The following is a 19,859-nucleotide window of genomic DNA, read 5'->3' as shown; positions in this document are numbered from 1 at the left end:
AACGATGACCTACGCTCAGGATAGGCCATAATGTTCACATCAGCGTGGGTCCGACTCCTGGCAGCCCCACCGATTAGCTGTTTCAGGGAGCCGCTGTGCTCTCCGGGGCTTTGCTAAGCACTGCAAACCCTCGGGCTGCTTTCCAAGCACAGTGTTGAGCTTGGTATTGCAGCTCAGCCTCATTGACTTGAATGAGGCTGAGCCGCAACTAGGACATGAGACTGATGTATGGTGATGTCACATGGACTAGAAAGAGGCCACAGCACTCACCGAGCACCTTACCTCTTCTAATAGCTGATCGGTAGGGGTCCCAGGATCTGATATTATTTATACAGAGGATAGGTCATTAATAGTAATTCCTGGATAGCCCCTTTAACCCCCTTACGGACCCATGACGTACCGGTACGTCATGGGTTTAACCACCTCAGCCCCCCTAGCTGAAACACCCTTAATGACCAGGCCACTTTTTACACTTCTGCACTACACTACTTTCACCGTGTATTGCTCGGTCATGCAATTTACCACCCAAATGAATTTTACCTCCTTCTCACTAATAGAGCTTTCATTTGGTGGAATTTCATTGCTGCTGACATTTTTACTTTGTTTGTTATTAATCGAAATTTAATGATTTCTTTTTTGCAAAAAAATGACTTTTCACTTTCAGTTGTAAAATTTTGCAAAAAAACGACATCCATATATAAATTTTTCGCTAAATTTATTGTTCTACGTGTCTTTGATAAAAAAAAGGTTTGCGTAAAAAAAATAGCGTTTACAAACTATGGTACAAAAATTTGAATTTCCACTTTTTGAAGCAGCTCTGACTTTCTGAGCACCTGTCATGTTTCCTGAGGTTCTACAATGCCCAGACAGTAGAAAAACCCCTCAAGTGACCCCATTTCGGAAAGTAGACACCCTAAGGTATTTAGGTATTTTTTTTTTATTTTTTTTTTCCTTACAAACTCTCATATTCCACTAACTTGTGACAAAAAAAATAAAAACTTCCATGAACTCACTCTGCCCATCATGAAATACCTTGGGGTGTCTTCTTTCTAAAATGGGGTCACTTGTGGGGTAGTTAAACTGCCCTGGCATTTTAGGGGCCCAGATGCGTGAGAAGTATTTTGAAATCAAAATCTGTAAAAAATGGCCTGTGAAATCAGAAAGGTGCTCTTTGGAATGTTGGCCTATTTGCCCACCTAGGCTGCAAAAAAGTGTCACACATCTGGTATCGCCGTACTCGGGAGAAGTTGGGGAATGTGTTTTGGGGTGTCATTTTACATATAGCCATGCTGGGTGAGATAAATATCTCAGCAAAAGTCAACTTTTCCCATTTTTTTAAATACAAAGTTGGCATTTGACCAAGATATTTCTCTCACCCAGCATGGGTATATGTAAAATGACACCCCAAAACACATTCCCCAACTTCTCCGGAGTACGGCGATACCACATGTGACACTTTTTTGCAGCCTAGGGGTGCAAAGGGGCCCAAATTCCTTTTAGGAGGGCATTTTTAGACATTTGGATCCCAGACTTCTTCTCGCGCTTTAGGGCCCCTAAAAAGCCAAGGCAGTATAGTATAAATACCCCACATGTGACCCCATTTTGGAAAGAAGACACCCCAAGGTATTCCGTGAGGGGCATGCCGAGTTCATAGGAAAAAAAAAATTTCGGCACAAGTTAGCGGAAATAGTTTTTTTTTTTTTTCTCACAAAATCTCCCTTTCCGCTAACTTGAGACCAAAATTTCAATCTTTCATGGACTCAATATGCCCCTCAGCGAATACCTTGGGGTGTCTTCTTTCCAAAATGGTGTTATTTGTGGGGTGCTTGTACTGCCCTGGCATTTGAGGGTCTCCGCAATCATTACATGTATGGCCAGCATTAGGAGTTTCTGCTATTCTCCTTTATATTGAGCATACAGGTAATGAGATTTTTTTTTTTTTCCGTTCAGCCTCTGGGCTGAAAGAAAAAAATGAACGGCACAGATTTCTTCATTCGCATCGATCAATGTGGATGAAAAAATCTCTGCCAAAAAAAAAAAAAGAGGGGAAAGGCGTCTGCCAGGACATAGGAGCTCCGCCCAACATCCATACCCACTTAGCTCGTATGCCCTGGCAAACACGATTTCTCCATTCACATCAATCGATGTGGATGAATAAATCATTGCCGGGATTATATATATATTTTTTATATACAAAGTGTTTGCCAAAGCATATGAACACCGCCACCTCCTCAGCTCATATGCCTCGGCAAACATATCTTTTACTGCAGAGGAGAAATCTCGTCTTGCAGCGCCGCATACACCGACTTGTGTGTAATCTGACAGCAGCGCAATGCTTCTGTCAGAATGCACATCAGTGCTGCAGCTAGTCAATCGGTTGGTCCACCAGGCGCGCTTGCTTGGGATGTATTGTTTGAAGCCAAGGGGCCCGGTAAAATGTAATATTAGGGACTCGTCTACGCAGATGTTTTGCTCAGGGGTATACAAATCTGTCAATTTCTGGTTGAAGTGGTCTATGAGGGGCCGAATTTTGTGGAGCCGGTCAAAAGCTGGGTGGCCTCTGGGACGAGAGGTGCTGTTGTCGCTAAAGTGCAGGAAACGCAGGATGGCCTCAAATCGTGTCCTGGACATGACCGCAGAGAACATGGGCATGTGATGAATTGGGTTCGTGGACCAATATGACCGCAATTCATGCTTTTTGGTTAGACCCATGTTGAGGAGAAGGCCCAGAAAAATTTTTAATTCGGAAACTTGGACTGGTTTCCACCGGAAAGGCTGGGCATAAAAGCTTCCCGGGTTGGCGGATATAAATTGTGTGGCATACCGGTTTGTTTCTGCCACAACTAAGTCCAAGAGCTCCGCAGTCAAGAACAGCTAAAAAAAATCCCAGGGCCGAACCGATCTGAGCTGTCTCAACCCGAACTCCAGACTGGGCGGTGAAAGTGGGAACTAATGGTGCTGCTGAAGTTGGGGGCTGCCAATCCAGGATTTGCCAGCACCTCAAAGATTCTAGGGGGTCTACGGGCCCGTCTTTGCGGTGGCTGCGACAGGGTAACTAATGCACGTGCCACCTTACCAGCTTCAACTGCCCTTTTGGTGCTCGCCACTTCACCATGTTGTACGGCAGTGCTGGTACTAGGTCCAGGGAGGGCTGTGCTGCTAGTGTATTACACACCACCAATCAGTCTGAGCATTTGGGAGAGGCGGTGCTGGCCGTGGTGCTGATGGCTGCTGTCCAGGGTGCTGATTGGTGCTGGAGAGAGGCGGGAGATTCAAACTCCAGGCGCTCCTCTCTCCCCTCCTCTTCCTGTTTCAGCACCTGCACCAGGCTCCTTTTTGGCTAGACCCGGTGGCTGGATGCCGGTCAGTGCAGCCGAGATGAGGACATTTTGGGGCCTCGTGCTGCACATGGGTCTAGTGTAAAAACCCAGTGTCAGGCAATACTGGAGTGGGGACGTCCTCTACCAGACCCCACTCTACAGTATGGCCATGACACGTCCCCGGTTTGAGGCCATCCGGAAATGTCTGCATTATTCAGATAATGCAGCATCGGTGGGGCTGCCAGGAGTCGGACCCACGCCGATGTGAACTTTATGGCCTATCCTGAGCGTAGGTCATCATTATTTTTACCTGGATAAACTCTTTAAGGATGCAGCCTACAGGTATCAGCCTACAGCAGGGCATTGTGGGAGTTGTAGTTTTACAACAGCTGGAGGGCAGCAGTTTGAGGATGCCTACTTTAGGTGTTCCACAAAACTAAATAGTGAATGTAGAAACAATTTGAGAATTTTAATTTTTTGTTACCTTGCCTCAAAAAAGTGTAATATAGAGCAGCCAAAAATCATATTTACCCTAAAATAGCCCAAAACGACAACCACCTTATCCCGTAGTTTCCTAGATGGGGTCACTTTTATGGAGTTCCTACTCTAGGGGTGCATCAGGGGGCTTGAAAGGGTACATGGTGTAAATAAACCAGTCCAGCAAAATCTGCCTTCCAAAAACCATATGGCGCTCCCCTTCTTCTATGTCCTGCCGTTTAGCCAAATAGTAGTTTACAACCACATATGGGGTGTTTCTGCAAACTACAGAATCAGGGCAACCCATATTGAGTTTTGTTTGGCTGTTAACCCATTTTTTCCAGTAATAAAGTAAGGGTTAAAATGGAAAATTTCCCCAAAAATGTTAATTCCAAAATTTGTTTCTCAATCTGCCATTAACTCTTGTGGAACACCTAAAGGGTTAACAAAGTTTGTAAACACAGTTTTGAATACCTTGAGGGGTGTACTTTCTTAGATGGAGTCACTTTTTGGAATTTTTATTCTAGGGGTGCAAGGGGGGCTTCAAATGGGACATGGTATAAACAAAACCAGTCCTGCAAAATCTGCCTTCCAAAAACCATATGGCGTTCTCCTCCTATGTCCACCCATTTGGCCAAACAGTAGTTTAGGACCACATATGGGGTGTTTCTGCAAACTTACAGAATCAGGGCAACCCATATTGAGTTTTGTTTGGCAGTTAACCCTTGCTTTGTTCCTGGAAAAAATTGATTATATTAAAAAATTTTCAAAAAAATCGAAATTCTTAAATTTTATGTCCATTTGCCATGAAGTCTTGTGGAAGACCTAAAGGGTTAACAAAGTTTGTAAAATCGGTTTTAAATACCTTGAGGGGTGTAGTTTCTAAAATGGGGTCATTTTTGGATGGTTTCTATTGCGTAAGCCTCACAAAGTGACTTCAGACCTGAACTGGTCCATAAAAAGTGGGATTTGGAAAATTTCAGAAATTTCAATATTTGCTTCTAAACTTCTAAGCCTTGTAACATCCCCCAAAAATAAAATATCATTCCCAAAATGATACATACATGAAGTAGACATATGGGAAATGTAAAGTCATCATAATTTTTGGGGGTATTACTATGCATTACAGAAGTAGAGAAACTTAGAAATGTTCAAATTCTTGCAAATTTTTTGTAAATTTTTATTTTTTTTTTTTTTTATGCAAACATTTTTTGCTTTTTTGACCCAATTTTAGCAGTGTCAGGAAGTACAATATGTGACGAAAAAACAATCTCAGAACAGCCTTGGTAAGTCAAAGCGTTTTAAAGTTATCAGCACTTAATGTGACACTGGTCAGATTTGCAAAAAATGGCCAAGTCCTTAAGGTGAAATAGTGCTGAGTCCTTAAGGGGTTAATGACAACATGATGCCTATAGTCAGCTCTAGAAGTTGCATTAGACAACTTGAGTTCATGTAATGTTTTATAGACCTTACACTGCGTAATGCATTTTGGACTTATTTCCTGTATTTTGCAGACATGCATGGACGTGCTAGAAGCCTTGCGTGATGGCAGCTTTGGAGACAACAAAGAAACTGCAGAATCATACAGAGCAAGCTGCCACAAGCTGTACCCTTATGCTTTAGCTTTCATGCCGCCTGGATACGAAGACGACATGAGTATCACAATTAATGGAGATAGTTCTGCAGAACCTGAGGAACTGGCTAATGAAATGTGAACAGCTGATATCGAACAGACATTGGACCATATCAACAATCTAATATTTTTGTCACGCACCTGCTGTATTGCTCTGTAACTTATGTGGAGATTGAAAGGAGTAAAAAAAAGTTGTTGCCTTTAAAGATTGTTTTTACTTTTTTTTTATGTTATATATCCTGCTGCAGAAAAAATACAACGTATGACAGGATATGGGTGGTGAGTTCTTAAAATTAAACTTTTGCTGCTAAAAATTTGAAGAGGAAATAAAAGATGAAATGAAATGCTGTTTTTAAAATGAATAATTTATGGACACCAGAGGAGGGTGTTACAGTGGTGAGAGCAGGTGTGTGGCAGAAATATTACTTAACACCTAAATAAGAGATCTCTGATCTTGGACAGCAGACTCCCAATAATGTCAGAGGTGCCTGCAGCATTAAGTCAGCACTGCCGACTCCTCAGATGTTGCACGGTGTGAGGTTGCTGTTTTAGCACTGGATTATTTTTTTTTATTATTGGCACAAAAGATACTTTCCAGGTTATTTGAAATACTCCACACGAAATGCAGTAGAAAGGAAAGTGATCTATATATGGCATCTAATAAAAGTATCTTGAGAACATAAGGACTTTAAGCAAAGTACAGTATGTGACATTCTCTGGATACTTAATTCGTGCTTACATCAGATGTTTGTTTTTGTTTTTTACACTTTTTGATTTGTCAATTATAGAATAACCTATTTGAGAGAAACTTGAGTTATCATCTTTACTGTTTGAGATGAAATCTAGGCCGCACCCAACAATTTGTACTTTTTTTTTTTTTTTTGCCAAATGTCAAAACTGTATTGCAAGTACCAAAAGAAATCGTGCACTGTGTTGACACCAACTGAATGGGTTGTCAAGAACCCGAACTTGTCTGTTTTCTTGAAAGGAAAAAAAAAAAACCATGACAGGGTGTGGTCCATAACTGGGTTGGTGAAGAGTGGATGGATTTGCCATTGGGTCTGGCGGTTTTTCGAGTCATAAACCTCAGCAGGCCTTGTTCACGTTATGCAGATTAAACAAAGTAACTGCAGTTTGGATACCTCTGGATTTTTTCCACAGTGGTGGGTTTGTAATACTTGAAGCCCTTTATTTCTAAGATGACTTTCTTGCTCAGTTATCAAAGAGGCTCTATGCTTTGTATTGGAGCAAAAGATACTGAATTCCCTTCTTCCAGTAGCATACCAGCTTCTTATCTCTGAAGATACTTATGTCATTTCCTTTTTGTTGTCAAACATAAAGGTACCAAATATAATGCAATAAAACATTTTGAAAAACATTTGATGAGTTGAACCAGTCGGTGATGTCTAGGGTTATAGCTGTGAGTATTGAACTGTAGAGTCCTGTTTGATATGTACACACAGTACAAGGATAGTTACCAGGTTATTTTTCTCGACTATTGGCTGTTTTTAAGGTTGCATTAAATCTGATAATGCAGTTTTTGAAATCCAGTCAGAGATGATGCACATATGAACTGAGATTAGCAGCTTCAGTTGTGCTTTACCTTTTACAAACGCATGAGACCATTCCAGCTACACACACCTCAGACAACCCTGGCATATAGAAACTCGGGTGGGAGGGTGCATCTTGCTCTGGATTGCACCAAGCTCTTTGCTTACTACCAAAAAAAGGCAACTAAATTACTTTTCCATGGAGTCTTTTAAATTTTGTTGGCCTCCCATACCTGAATGTCATCCTTATCAAGGAACACCCCCCTACTCAGGCCACCCAAGACATAACTTTAAGGTTATTAATCATGCAGAGGAGTGTCTTGCTCGCCCTTTTTTCCCCTTTTTCTTTTGGAGTATGAAGATTCCAAGGTTGTGTGTCTTGATCCAGGATCCTGAGCGGTTCTCCATTACAGCTTCTTGTCTCTGATGACCAACCCTTTTGTTCCTTTGATTCTGCATGTATATCTGGGAAGGGTGGTAAGATCAGTTCACATTGCTTGTTTCACTTCGAAGTGGCTACACTCTTTCTGCTCTTCAGACCAGTCTACCAATCTCTCCAGTTTACAAGCTCTGTCTTTCCCCAGATGTCAGTCTTCATGCCTGGGAGCAATTTTTTTTTTTTTTTTTTTTCTTCTGCATCACAGTTCATGGCCGTTGGAACTGTTGAGAAACGCTTGTGGCCAACATCTGCTTGGAGCAGTCTCATCCTGACAAACAATGCCACATGCCAACAAGCTAAAAAGCATGTGCAACAAAGCCTCCATGAAAGGGGTTTGGCGCCTCTCCTTGGCAGAACACCTTGTCTTTGCAATGTTTTCCATCTATATACTAGAGAAGACCTTTTGGCTTCTTGTATACTCTGCAAGGTACCATGGTTCATCACCAGAGCCTGTGCTTCTGTGTCATTCCCTATGGACTGTCTAGTGACCCTGTGAACTCCTTTCTCGCCCCCTCTCTGTTCTCAGGTGTTCACGAAGATCTAAGTGGAAAGGTTTCTTATCTTTCCAGTGGCCCAGATCTGTGTGAGATACTCCTGACATGCAGATGCTGTCAACTTCATCGCAGACATTAATAACCCTGACATAAATCAAGGATGTCATAACTCAGCAGGTCATCAATGCTAGATGCAGCATTAGGTAAAAACAAAGACAGTCGGTGAGAAAAAAAATTAACATTGTGATAAAGAAATACAGTCCTAGCATTTGAAAGGTAAATCTGCTCAACATGATCAGTCATTCAGGCATAGAAAATCTGCAAGATCTGCACAAAGGGTGCATGCGCCACTGGCCCCTGATTATTATACCCAGCATACACTGAAGATCTGCTTGCCATTGTGACCACCTGAAGCCATGTCCAACATCACACAATGCAATATTAGAAAAGATAGTTGTGTACCACTAGGGGTTTCTATTGGAACTGACAGAGTCCAGGACTTTGAGTACATTAAACAACTGAATAAAAAAGTAATACTTTAACCAATAAAAACATGGTGTATTTCACTTTAATCTCTCCTACCCAACCCGTAAAGTAATTTTTGAAGGGCTCTTCGGCTTCCTTGCATCCTGTGAGTCTGTTAATAGCTCTATTTTGGCTTTCCCACCTTGATCACACAGGCTTCTGCTTGTCACCTTGTCATCCCTCTTGGAGGATGCCAGGTAAACCTTAGCTCTTGAGCAGGCTTCTGCTTGTCGCCTCTCTTGGAGGATGCCAGGTAAACCTTAGCTCCTGAACAGGCGCTAAGGTTTACCTGGCATCCTCCAAGAGGGATGTTACATGGGATTGTTGACCTGCAAGCGACAGTTGATTCTAGCTTACCATAAGCACAAGATCCTCCATTGTGTTTTTTTTTCACAACCCTTCTTAGTACACTGACCAGGTTCAACCATCAGACTTTTTCCCTTCAGGTGCAAAGGGCTATTACCTGGACTTTTCATCCACAGCTTTTCCTATGTGCAGCCTTTTATTTATTTATTTTTTCTCAGCAGATGCGGACCTTTATCACAAAATGTCAGTCAGTGCTTTCGGATGTCTCATCCTGTGTCAACCAATGAAACGCAAGTATTTCTGCAGTAACTATAAATTCTTGTGTTCATTGGCGGAAACTTCCAATTTTATTTTGTTCTAAAGGTTACTTCTTCTTTTTTTTTTATCTGGCGTGTTGGTTCTAGTTATCCAACGTCTATTCCTTTTTGTGCTTCTACTTCTGGTGTACAAACTGATCAGCTTAGGGTGCATTCACATATCCAGTGGTCGCTCTGCAGGTACAGACTACACAATAGAAATGTGAACCTAGCCTTCGTACCTGTAGGCTAGGTAAAGCCTGCTTGTAGGAGAAGCCGTTTTTCTTAGTGTCATATCTCCTAGTTGCAGCAGCCTATAACCATGGTTTCCTGTGTCTCCCCCAATAAAGACTAAAGGAACAACATTTTACACAAAGTATAGACATCTGATATACAGTGGGATGCGAAAGTTTGGGCAACCTTGTTAATGTCATGATTTTCCTGTATAAATCATTGGTTGTTACGATAAAAAATGTCAGTTAAATATATCATATAGGAGACACAGATATTTGAGAAGTGAAATTAAGTTTATTGGATTTACAGAAAGTGTGCTATAATTGTCTAAACAAAATTAGGCAGGTGCATAAATTTGGGCACCACAAAAAAGAAATGAAAACAATATTTAGTAGAGCCTCCTTTTGCAGAAATTTTCAGCCTCTAAACGCTTCCTGTAGGTTCCAATGAGAGTCTGGATTCTGGTTGAAGGTATTTTGGACCATTCCTTTTACAAAACATCTTTAGTTCATTCAGGTTTGATGGCTTCCGAGCATGGACAGCTCTCTTTAAGTCACACCACAGATTTTCTATTTATATTCAGGTCTGGGGACTGAGATGGCCATTCCGGAATGTTGTACTTGTTCCTCTGCATAAATGCCTTAGTGGATTTTAAGCAGTGTTTAGGGTCGTTGTCTTGTTGAAAGATCCAACCCTGGCGCAGCTTCAGCTTTGTCACTGATTCCTGGACATTGGTCTCCAGAATCTGCTGATACTGAGTGGAATCCATGCATCCCTCAACTTTGACAAGATTCCCAGTCCCTGCATTGGCCACACAGCCCCACAGCATGATGGAACCACCACCATATTTTACTGTAGGTAGCAGGGTTTTTTCTTGGAATGTTGTGTTCTTTTTCCTCCATGCATAACGCCCCTTGTTATGGCCAAATAACTCCATTTTAGTTTCATTAGTCCACAGCACCTTATTCCAAAATGAAGCTGGCTTGTCCAAATGTGCTTTATCCCACCTCAAGCGGCACTTTTTGTGCCGTGGGCAGAGAAAAGGCTTCCTCTGCATCACTCTCGCATACAGCATCTCCTTGTGTAAAGTGCGCCGAATGGTTGAACGATGCACAGTGACCCCATCTGCAGCAAGATGATGTTGTAGGTCTTTGGTGCTGGTCTGTGGGTTGACTCTGACTGTTCTCACCATTCGTCGCTTCTGTCTATCCGAGATTTTTCTTGGTCTGCCACTTCGAGCCTTAACTTGAACTGAGCCTGTGGTCTTCCATTTCCTCAATATGTTCCTAACTGTGGAAACAGACGGCTGAAATCTCTGAGACAGCTTTCTGTATCCTTCCCCTAAACCATGATGGTGAACAATCTTTGTCTTCAGGTCATTTGAGAGTTGTTTTGAGGCCCCCATTTTGCTACTCTTCAGAGAAAATTAAAAGAGGAGGGAAACTTACAATTGACCCCCTTAAATACTCTTTCTCATAATTGGATTCACCTGTGTATGTAGGTCACGGGTCACTGAGCTTACCAAGCCAATTTGAGTTCCAATAATTAGTTCTAAAGGTTTTGGAATCAATAAAATGACAACAGTGCCCAAATTTATGCACCTGCCTAATTTTGTTTAAACAATTATAGCACACTTTCTGTAAATCCAATAAACTTCATTTCACTTCTCAAATATCACTGTGTGTGTCTCCTATATGATATGATAAAAAAATGTCAGTTAAATATAACAACCAACGATTTATACAGGAAAATCATGACTATTAACAAGGTTGCCCAAACTTTCGCATCCAACTGTGTGTGTATATGTATATACACATTATATATATATATATATATATATATATATATATATATATATATATTTTAGTGTATGTATATATATTTTTTTTTACCCCATTCCTGTCCAGAAACATTTTATTTTAATAAACTGGGAGCACTCACAAGAACAAGAGGCCAGGCAGCTTTAATCCATTCTGCTGTTGGCCTTTTCCCTTCATGGTGCAGAAATTGGAACATCACTGAAGAATATCTAAAAAGAGATCTAAATGTCCTGTTTTGAGTGCAACAAGGTGGATTTACGAATATAATCAATTACTGGCTTTTATTACCTGCAACAGAATTTTCAACTCCACTAGCCATTGTCAACAGTCAGAAACTACAAGCAGTGAATAGTACATTTCCATCAATTTGGCATATGTTACGACTCACCCGACACAACTATTTTGACAAACTGTCACAGGGGGGGCAAAAAATTATAATGAATGTGACAAAATGTACTCCTTTTATGGCATAATTTGTGCAGTACATCTTGCACACAGTGGGGATACCTGAATAGATCACTTCCTGCTGACATAGCATGGTTTGTGTAGAAGGATAAGTGGCTGCTGCCTGGATCTCAACCCTTAGGCCCCTTTCACGCGAGTGAGTTTTTCCGCGCGGGTGCAATGCGTGACGTGAACGCATAGCGCCCGCACTGAATCCTGACCCATTCATTTCAATAAGTCTGTGTACGTGAGCGTTTTATTTTTTTCACACATCAGTTCTTGCGAAGTGTGAAAAACACAGCATGTTCTATATTCTGCATTTTTCATGCAGCCCAGGCCCCATAGAAGTGAATGGGGTCATCTCATCTTGCTGACCCCTTTTTTTGAAATTAAACCAGCCTGGTGACTCATGGGGGATGTTGAGGCCAGCCATACATTTCCCAGGCAGCAGGTCCTTATGAATAGGGGGTGGTGTTTGTATTACAAAAGTCAAATCAAATACATTTTATTAGCATGTGAATAATTCATACAGTAGTGCAAAAGAAAACATTACATGTAAATTTGAGTGATTGATGTCAACTTGTTGAGGATCGGTTTAAATGATTTGTATCACAGTGTGACATGGGGAATGCGTGAAGTCAGCAACAAGCCATCTTCTAGTGTGTTTTTTTTATTTTTATTGTGAGCTCTATGGTAGGGCTTCAGGGCTACATGTTTTCTTCTGCAGGTTGAGATAAAATTGTGAAATTATTGCAACCATACCGTTAATTAAGTATTAACTAGCTAACTTTCCCACCTCCACAAAAAATGTATTTATTACTACTTTTATTTTTCTCGTAAGGAAATATAGGTTTTGCACCACAAGTTTACAGCAAATCAAAGGCAATTACAGGTTGGTGTGGAGGCCTAACCATAGTGCACATGCCATCAGAACTTGTTACTGAGGAATGTATGATCCAGATTGAGGTAGGTGGTGATGAATTCTGGGAAATCTCTTTTTAAAATAATTTCCTGAAATAATTCTGCTGCAGTATGTAGTCTCTTTTCCTGCCTGAGAAGAAAAACATGTAAGAGTCTGAGACACTGTATTTCTTTTACAAAACAGTATACATGAACAAAATTGCACCATATCAAAAGGCTGTGATCCACTAGAAAGACCCTACAATGGTAAGGAAAAATACAGAGGGCAACTGGCACGTGGTCTCTGCATCCCAATGAATATTTGCCAAAATAAATTCAGCTATGACCAGTTTCACATAGTTATTCTAATGTTAGTTCATATGACACAACCTGCAGCCAGGAGCAGGTTTGTGGTTGTAAGGCTGCTTTCACACATGGGGGGAATTTACTAAGGCTACTTTCACATCTGTAGCACCAGCGATCCGGCCGTCAGTCCTGGAAGAGAATTTGAGGAATTGGCCGGACACAAACCTCAGCAGTTTGGGTCTGGCCAATTCTCTGCATATTTGCTGGATCTCTGCCAGACCCCATTATAGTTAAAGGGGTTCTGCATTTTTTTTTTAAACTGATTATCTATCCTCTGGATACATCATCAGCATCTGATCGGCGGGGGTCCGACACCCCTGTCGATCAGCTGTTTTAGAAGGCAGCGGCGCTGGCAGTAGTGCCGCAGCCTTTCTTGCGGTTTACCGCAGGCCCAGTGACGTCACGACTAGTTTCAATAAACTGGGCGGGGCTAAGTTCCAGTCAAGTGAACAGAGCTTAGCCGCGCCCAGGTCAGTGATACTAGTCGTGACGTCACTGGGCCAGCGGTAAACAGCGAGAAGGCCGTGGCGCTACTGCAAGCGCCGCTGCCTTCTCAAGCAGCTGATCGGCAGGGGTCCCGGGTGTCGGACCCCCGCCGATCAGATGCTGATGACCTATTCAGAGGATAGATCATCAGTTTAAAAAAAAATGCTGAATCCCTTTAATTACAAAATTTTGGTGCACCAAAAAATGAAATCTACATCACCAAGGAGCTGTTGTACATTTCTAGTGTAATGTTGCATCACTTTTCTTGCGCACATATTGGTAAATGTATCAGGCCATGCTGGTTCCATCCTGGCCTGGCCTCTTTTGCCTACTTTTTTTTTTATTGGCAAGGGTGTTGGAAAAAAGGAGAAAAAATGCAAATGTTTACACAAAACAGGATATTCACAATTTTCTTTTACTTTTTCATGTGCTGAACTTTGCAAAAATGCTGCAGTTTTTGCATAACAAATGCACTGGCCAAAATGTTACCAAAGTACCCCCAAATAAAACCCTTGTATAAAAAAAATAAAGCAAGCATAAATATCATGCTGCTTTTTACAAGCCCAAAAAGTGCCACAAAAAAGGGGCAGAGTTTCTAAGACTGGCGTTTCATACATCTGTCACAAGCCTCTTAATAAATTTGGCACATCTTCTGGCTGTTGGATCTATGCCAACTATGAGCAAAGAACAACTATAATTTATGATAGTTTCTAGTATAAATTATAGTAACTCTTGAACTATGAAAGGCCACCCCCCACTTTTCTTGCCACTTTTGTAAATTGTTGAACTGTAAAAAAAAAATTGAAAATAGCAAATACTGCTAATATGACGTGTGCCATAATTTTCAACTTCCTTGTATGCCATTTTACTGGCAGAAAACCATTTCTAAATCTGCCCTTCTGTCTGAAGGCAGCCTAATACAGCAACAGAAAAATCCCACAAAAACGGATCCCGAAAAAACGGATTTGCATCCGTTCCAGTCCCATTGAAAGTGAATGGCTCCGCAAATTGCGGAACGAATGCGGACCCAAATTACGGACGTGTGAATGGACCCTAATGCTCATGTGAAACTGACCTAAGGGTACATTCACACGACGTGTGTGATGGCCATTTTCAGAACCATTGCAGTGTTTGCTTCTATTCACACAGCCATTTTTTTTAATGGCCCATTAAAAAAAGCCATAAAAAAATAGGACATGTACTATTTTGTCCCTTTTCACAGACAGACAACCCCAATACAATACAAGGAGGCTGTTTTTAATGGCCATTTTTCGGAAGAGCATCCATGAAAAAGCCAGTTAAAAGGACTATTTTGCCATTTTCAACTGCCGTTTTATTCAGTCTTGTGAATCTAGCCTGTTCTTTACATTCATCATTTTTATTTATTTTAATTCCTTTTTTTGTGGTGATTCTTCAAATTTTAAAATACAATACTGCATATTACCGTGTGAGCAAGCCATTAGGCCAGTGATGGCGAACCTTTTAGAGACCGAGTGCCCAAACTGCAACCCAAAACCCATTTATCACAAAGTGCCAACACAGCAATTTACCCTGAATACTACCGTCCAGTATAGTATGTTCCATGTACTTTATTATTTAGCTATAATAGCCTGCCTACATTCAGTGAACTATGTGCTGTTCATAGTGCGTCCCGCGCTGAATGAATTGCATGAGAAGTCTAAGGCAGGCGTGCTCAACCTGTGGCCCTCCAGCTGTTATAAAACTACAACTCCCACTATGCCGTCTGTAGGATGATAGCTGTAGGCTGTCAGAGAATTATGGGAGTTGTAGTTTTGCAACAGCTGGAGGGCCGCAGGTTGAGCATGCCTGGTCTAAGGCATATTGGTACACCATAGACTTTTTTCAGGGTGCGGGTGCCCACAGAGAGGGCTCCGAGTGCCGCCTCTGGCACCCGTGCCATAGGTTCGCCATCACTGCATTAGGCCATAATTATACCGTGCAGTTTTTATTTTCCCAGAACTCCTTAGACTAGGCCATAAGTATTGGATTGGTGGGGGTCTGATATAAGACCTGCAGCCACTTGAACTAACATAGTGTATGAAGCCAGAAGCAGACCGCACTGTACACTGTAGTGGTTGTGCCGGGTTATTCCCACGCCAAAATTTTGATGGCAGGAGACTGGTGTTAAGAGTTTAATAAATGTGCCCCTATGTATGTAGTCCTTTCATTATTTTACTTTAGTAACATCTGGCTGCAGCATTTTTTGACAAAGAATACTGAATTATCAGAATTGCCACATAGGCGGGAAACATTTTGCTCATTTTGTAAAGCACGTGTGTGACAAATCACCTATAGAAATAGGGCAGACAGCTAAACAATTTCACTTTTCTGCAAGCAGATACCATTTTCCCTGTTTTCCTTGAGAGGTTATATTCACTTACAACTCCGAGAGCTGTGACTCCTTGACCAGCTGGCACTCCACTTGCTGTACAAGGGCATGCACCAGACACCTTGTGACCACTCTGTCATCATCCTCTAATTTCACCTGGTGCCTTATCCACTGCCAGACCTTTAGATCAGAAAGAAACAATGCATGAGCGAAAATTTAAGTTAATCCCTTCCTTTAATGTCCTTTTTGGCACTGTGTAAATATAAATACATATACAGTGACGAGCCAGAATAGGGTGTTTTCCAGATTATTACATATTTTTTAGACATGCATAGTGGACTAGATGAGACTGTGATGTGGATGAACACCGTGCTGACATATGTTTTTTTTTTTAAATCAGATAATTTTTATTTGGAATTTTGTGAAAATTACAAAAATACAAAGAAAGAAATTGGCCTGCACATTATACATGCATCAGTTGATAATAATAGTATCATAGCATTACATGATTGCCAAAGAGTCACTTCCATTAGTATGTAATATGGCAACAGGCATAACACGAGATGCACCTAAGATCAAGTAATCTAGTTACACAGTATACCATGTACAAACCACCTTTCCATCCATTGTAATTAATGAACAAAAGATCAACCCTCCCTGCCCAACTGTAACCCAATCCCCCCCCCCCCCCCTTACCCGAGCGATGGAACGGATCCGAACTCCAACATCAGCTATTTTATTAATGTATCTTAATCATAGCCTTTGGTGTACTTCTCCTATTTGTTTAATATTCATCTTGACACCCATCCTGTGTAATGCTAATCACTTTCATACATCATACGTCTATAGCTGATTAAGCTGAAGAACAGAAGAAATCAGGGACTGTGCCTCTACCGTCTCATATTTCAACTAAGACGAGAGGCTAATCCGGACACTGTATCCGAAATTCCTCCCACTTATCCCATATTTTGGTAAATTTCGTTACACATTGCCTTTTAACATATACACCTTTTTCTAGGCGTATTACCACTGACATCCTACTAAGGAATTCTCCCCTAGACGGTGGTTGAGGTCTAAGCCAGAATCTGGCTATCAATTTCCTAGCCTGGAATAACAGACGCTGCACTCCCAAACGGTGATGGCGATTTTTGATGTCTAATATTCCTACTATACATGTTCTCGGACCAGGCGGAACCGTGATATTAAATGCGTCTTTTATTAAGGCCAGAACTGAGGACCAGAAATTCCGGAGCTCCGCACAATCCCAGAACATGTGCATTAAGGTAGCAGGGCTCAAGCCACATCTAGGACAATCCGCATCCCCCCGAACACCTATCCGACACAAAAAATCTGGCGTCCTATACACCCGGTGTAGTAAAAACAACTGGGACATGCGCTGCCCTTCACAAACTGACAGTTGCGGGGTGAGTGCTAGGATCATCTTCCACTGCTCTTCTGAAATCGGCCCAACCTCGCTTTCCCATTTAGATTTAACTGCCAAAACCTCTTGTTTAATTGACTTCACATATAAGTTCCTGTAGGTAGATGATATTAAACCGCACGAGGAACTGTTAGTAAGAAGTTGCTGAAACAATGGGACCGTAGTACATTTCAATGATATAGAGCTAGCCTGTTTCTGAAAGGCATGCCGTAGTTGCAAAAATTGATAGAAGGCCGTATTTGGGAGACCAAATTCAGTTCTCAACTGCTCAAAGGACTTAAAGCCATCAGCAGTCTGTAGTTGCCGTAGATACCTCACTCCTTTGCGCTCCCAGGGTGAGAAGCCATCTAATTGGAATAGTTCAGGAAGATGCGGATTCCACCAGATAGGGGAAAACTGTGTAAATCCTTTTACTGATAACAGCGCCCGACATTTCTGCCAAACTTTGTACATCATGGAAAGTGTAGGATGCCCTGGCAGCTTACCAACAATTCCGTTATTTTCCAACAAGACCACCGGTGAGTCGTGACCGATAATGTGCGCCACCAATCTGGCTGAGGCAACGTCTCCAGGAGTCCTCCCCCATCCCCTCAACTGTTGCAACTGTGCTGAAATGTAGTAGAGCCATGCATTCGGTACTGCTAGCCCTCCCTCCTCTTTTCCTCTTTGCAGAGTATCTAGTTTAATCCGTGCTTTTTTATGGCGCCAAATCAGATCCCTAAATAACCTATCAATTTTTATAAATATCCTACGAGGAATCCATACTGGGGAATTATGCAATAGATACATGAGCTTGGGCATGAGAATCATTTTAAGAAGATTGCTCCTCCCAATTTCAGATAACGGCAACTTGCACCAAGCCTTAATTTTATCCAACATTGTGATTAAGAGCGGTTCTATGTTAAGTTTAATATAGCTGTTAGGATTTGCTGTAACTATTATCCCCAAATACTTGACCTGATGCGCAATTTGCAGCGGACTGGATCTGGGGACGAGATTCACAGCAGAGTCATCTAACGGTAAGAGAATAGACTTGTCCCAGTTGATACGGAGCCCAGACCTATCACCAAATTCCCGTATAAGTGCCATGACAGGACTTAACGACTGTTCCACATTACCTAAGTAAATTAACATGTCATCAGCGTAAAGGGACACTCTCTCCTCCCAAGACCCACATGGAAACCCTACAATCTTATCAGACGAGCGCAGCAGGCAAGCCAGTGGCTCAATTGCAATAGCAAACAGGAGGGGGGATAGTGGACATCCCTGACGGGTCCCTCTTCCCAATCTGAATGACTCCGATGTTCCCCCATTCGCCCGTATCCTAGCCGAGGGGCCGTTATATAACAATTGGACCCAGGAGAGAAAGGTCCTCCCAAATCCCATGACCCGCAGCACTTCCCAAAGATAGCTCCACTCAACACTGTCAAAGGCTTTAGCCGCATCTAATGAAAGAATGGCTCGACCTCCGATAGACTCAACTCTTCTCTGAGTATTAAGAAAAAGGCGTCTAAGATTTACTGAAGTAGACTTGTCAGGCATGAAACCCGCCTGATCGCTATGAATAATAGTGGAAATGACGGACTGTAGACGATTCGCTAAAACCTTCGCCAGAATCTTGATATCAGAGGTCAACAGTGAGATTGGTCTGTACGAGTCAGGGGATCTGGGATCCTTACCAGGTTTGGGCAGGACCACTACGATAGCTTCTTTCATAGAAGCAGGAAGAGTTCCTAACTGAAGGGAATCATTGAAAACTGACAGTAATTGGGGCATAAGGACACTACTATACTTTTTAAAAAATTCTATCGGTAATCCATCTATACCTGGAGCTTTCTCATTGGGAAATGATTGTAGGGCTAATTCCAGCTCCTTGAGTGTTAAGGGACCTTCTAAGCATGCTACACTTGTCGCTGATAGTCTCGGGATCTCAATCCCTGTAAGATAATTAGCTATATTGGTAGAATCCACCTTTAATTTAGTCCTATACAGGGATTCATAATAATTGTGGAAAATTGACAGTATCTCCTCATCCGCCGTGGCAAGAGAACCATCCATCCTCTGGATAGACAATATTTTGGACGGTCCCTCCTGGGCTCTAATTACCCTTGCCAATAGCTTACCAGAACTTTCCCCCGCCTCAAAGTACTTCTGCTTCACAAAAAATCTGCGATTGTCCGCCGTATGCAATATATGCTGCCTCAGCCCCGCCTGAGCAGCTATAAGGGAGTCCTCACTTGCCCTGTCAGGTGTATTCACAAATCTTTCCTCCGCCTCCACTACTAGAGCTTGCAGCTTTTTCTGGGCGTCACGGGATTTAGTTTTGTGTCTACTGATCTTTTGAACGTAAAGGCCTCTAACGTACGCTTTACAAGTATCCCACACTACGCTCACCGACGCCAACCCAACATTTTGTGCAAAAAACTCTTTCAATTCTTCCGCCATGCCATTTTCCCCATCAACCAGCTGTAACCAAAACGGGTTAAGTTTCCATGTCCCGATCCCAGGGAGACGCCTATTGCCCAGATGTAGTTCTATAAATATCGGGGAGTGGTCGGAGAGGCTTCTCGGTAAGTATTTAATTTCCGCCACCAGCGACAACACCTCAGGTGAACCTATAGCTAAATCAATCCGTGACAGCGAATGATGAGAACTAGAAAAACAAGAAAACTGACGCACATTCGGGTTCCTCACCCGCCAGATGTCATGTAGGTCCAGTTCCCGCAATACATTGGCAAAATTGGAATCTCTACTTGCTCCCGACATCCCACCTCTGTC

General features: G+C 42.1%; 2 protein-coding genes across 2 annotated transcripts in view; one reads left to right on the top strand and one right to left on the bottom strand.

Annotated features, from left to right (window-relative positions):
• NAA15 (N-alpha-acetyltransferase 15, NatA auxiliary subunit) overlaps positions 1-6,808 on the top strand; it is a 79,922-nt gene extending 73,114 nt beyond the window's left edge. The window contains exon 20 of the mRNA XM_044300869.1: positions 5,312-6,808. Within this exon, the coding sequence (XP_044156804.1) occupies positions 5,312-5,512 (201 nt within the window). The 3' untranslated portion in view covers positions 5,513-6,808. The remainder of the gene's footprint in view (positions 1-5,311) is intronic.
• A 5,219-nt stretch (positions 6,809-12,027) lies between these two features.
• The window catches only part of LOC122943262 (malate synthase-like), a 40,721-nt gene continuing 32,889 nt past the window's right edge, over positions 12,028-19,859 (bottom strand). Inside the window, exons 14-15 of the mRNA XM_044300856.1 lie at positions 15,693-15,820; positions 12,028-12,589 (exon numbers count right to left, since the gene is read on the bottom strand). Of these exons, the coding sequence (XP_044156791.1) occupies positions 12,466-12,589; positions 15,693-15,820 (252 nt within the window). The 3' untranslated portion in view covers positions 12,028-12,465. The remainder of the gene's footprint in view (positions 12,590-15,692; positions 15,821-19,859) is intronic.

The sequence above is a fragment of the Bufo gargarizans genome, chromosome 1 (assembly GCF_014858855.1).
Source record: "Bufo gargarizans isolate SCDJY-AF-19 chromosome 1, ASM1485885v1, whole genome shotgun sequence".
NCBI classification, from domain to species: Eukaryota; Metazoa; Chordata; class Amphibia; order Anura; family Bufonidae; genus Bufo; species Bufo gargarizans.
This window is presented reverse-complemented; position numbering and strand designations above follow the sequence as displayed.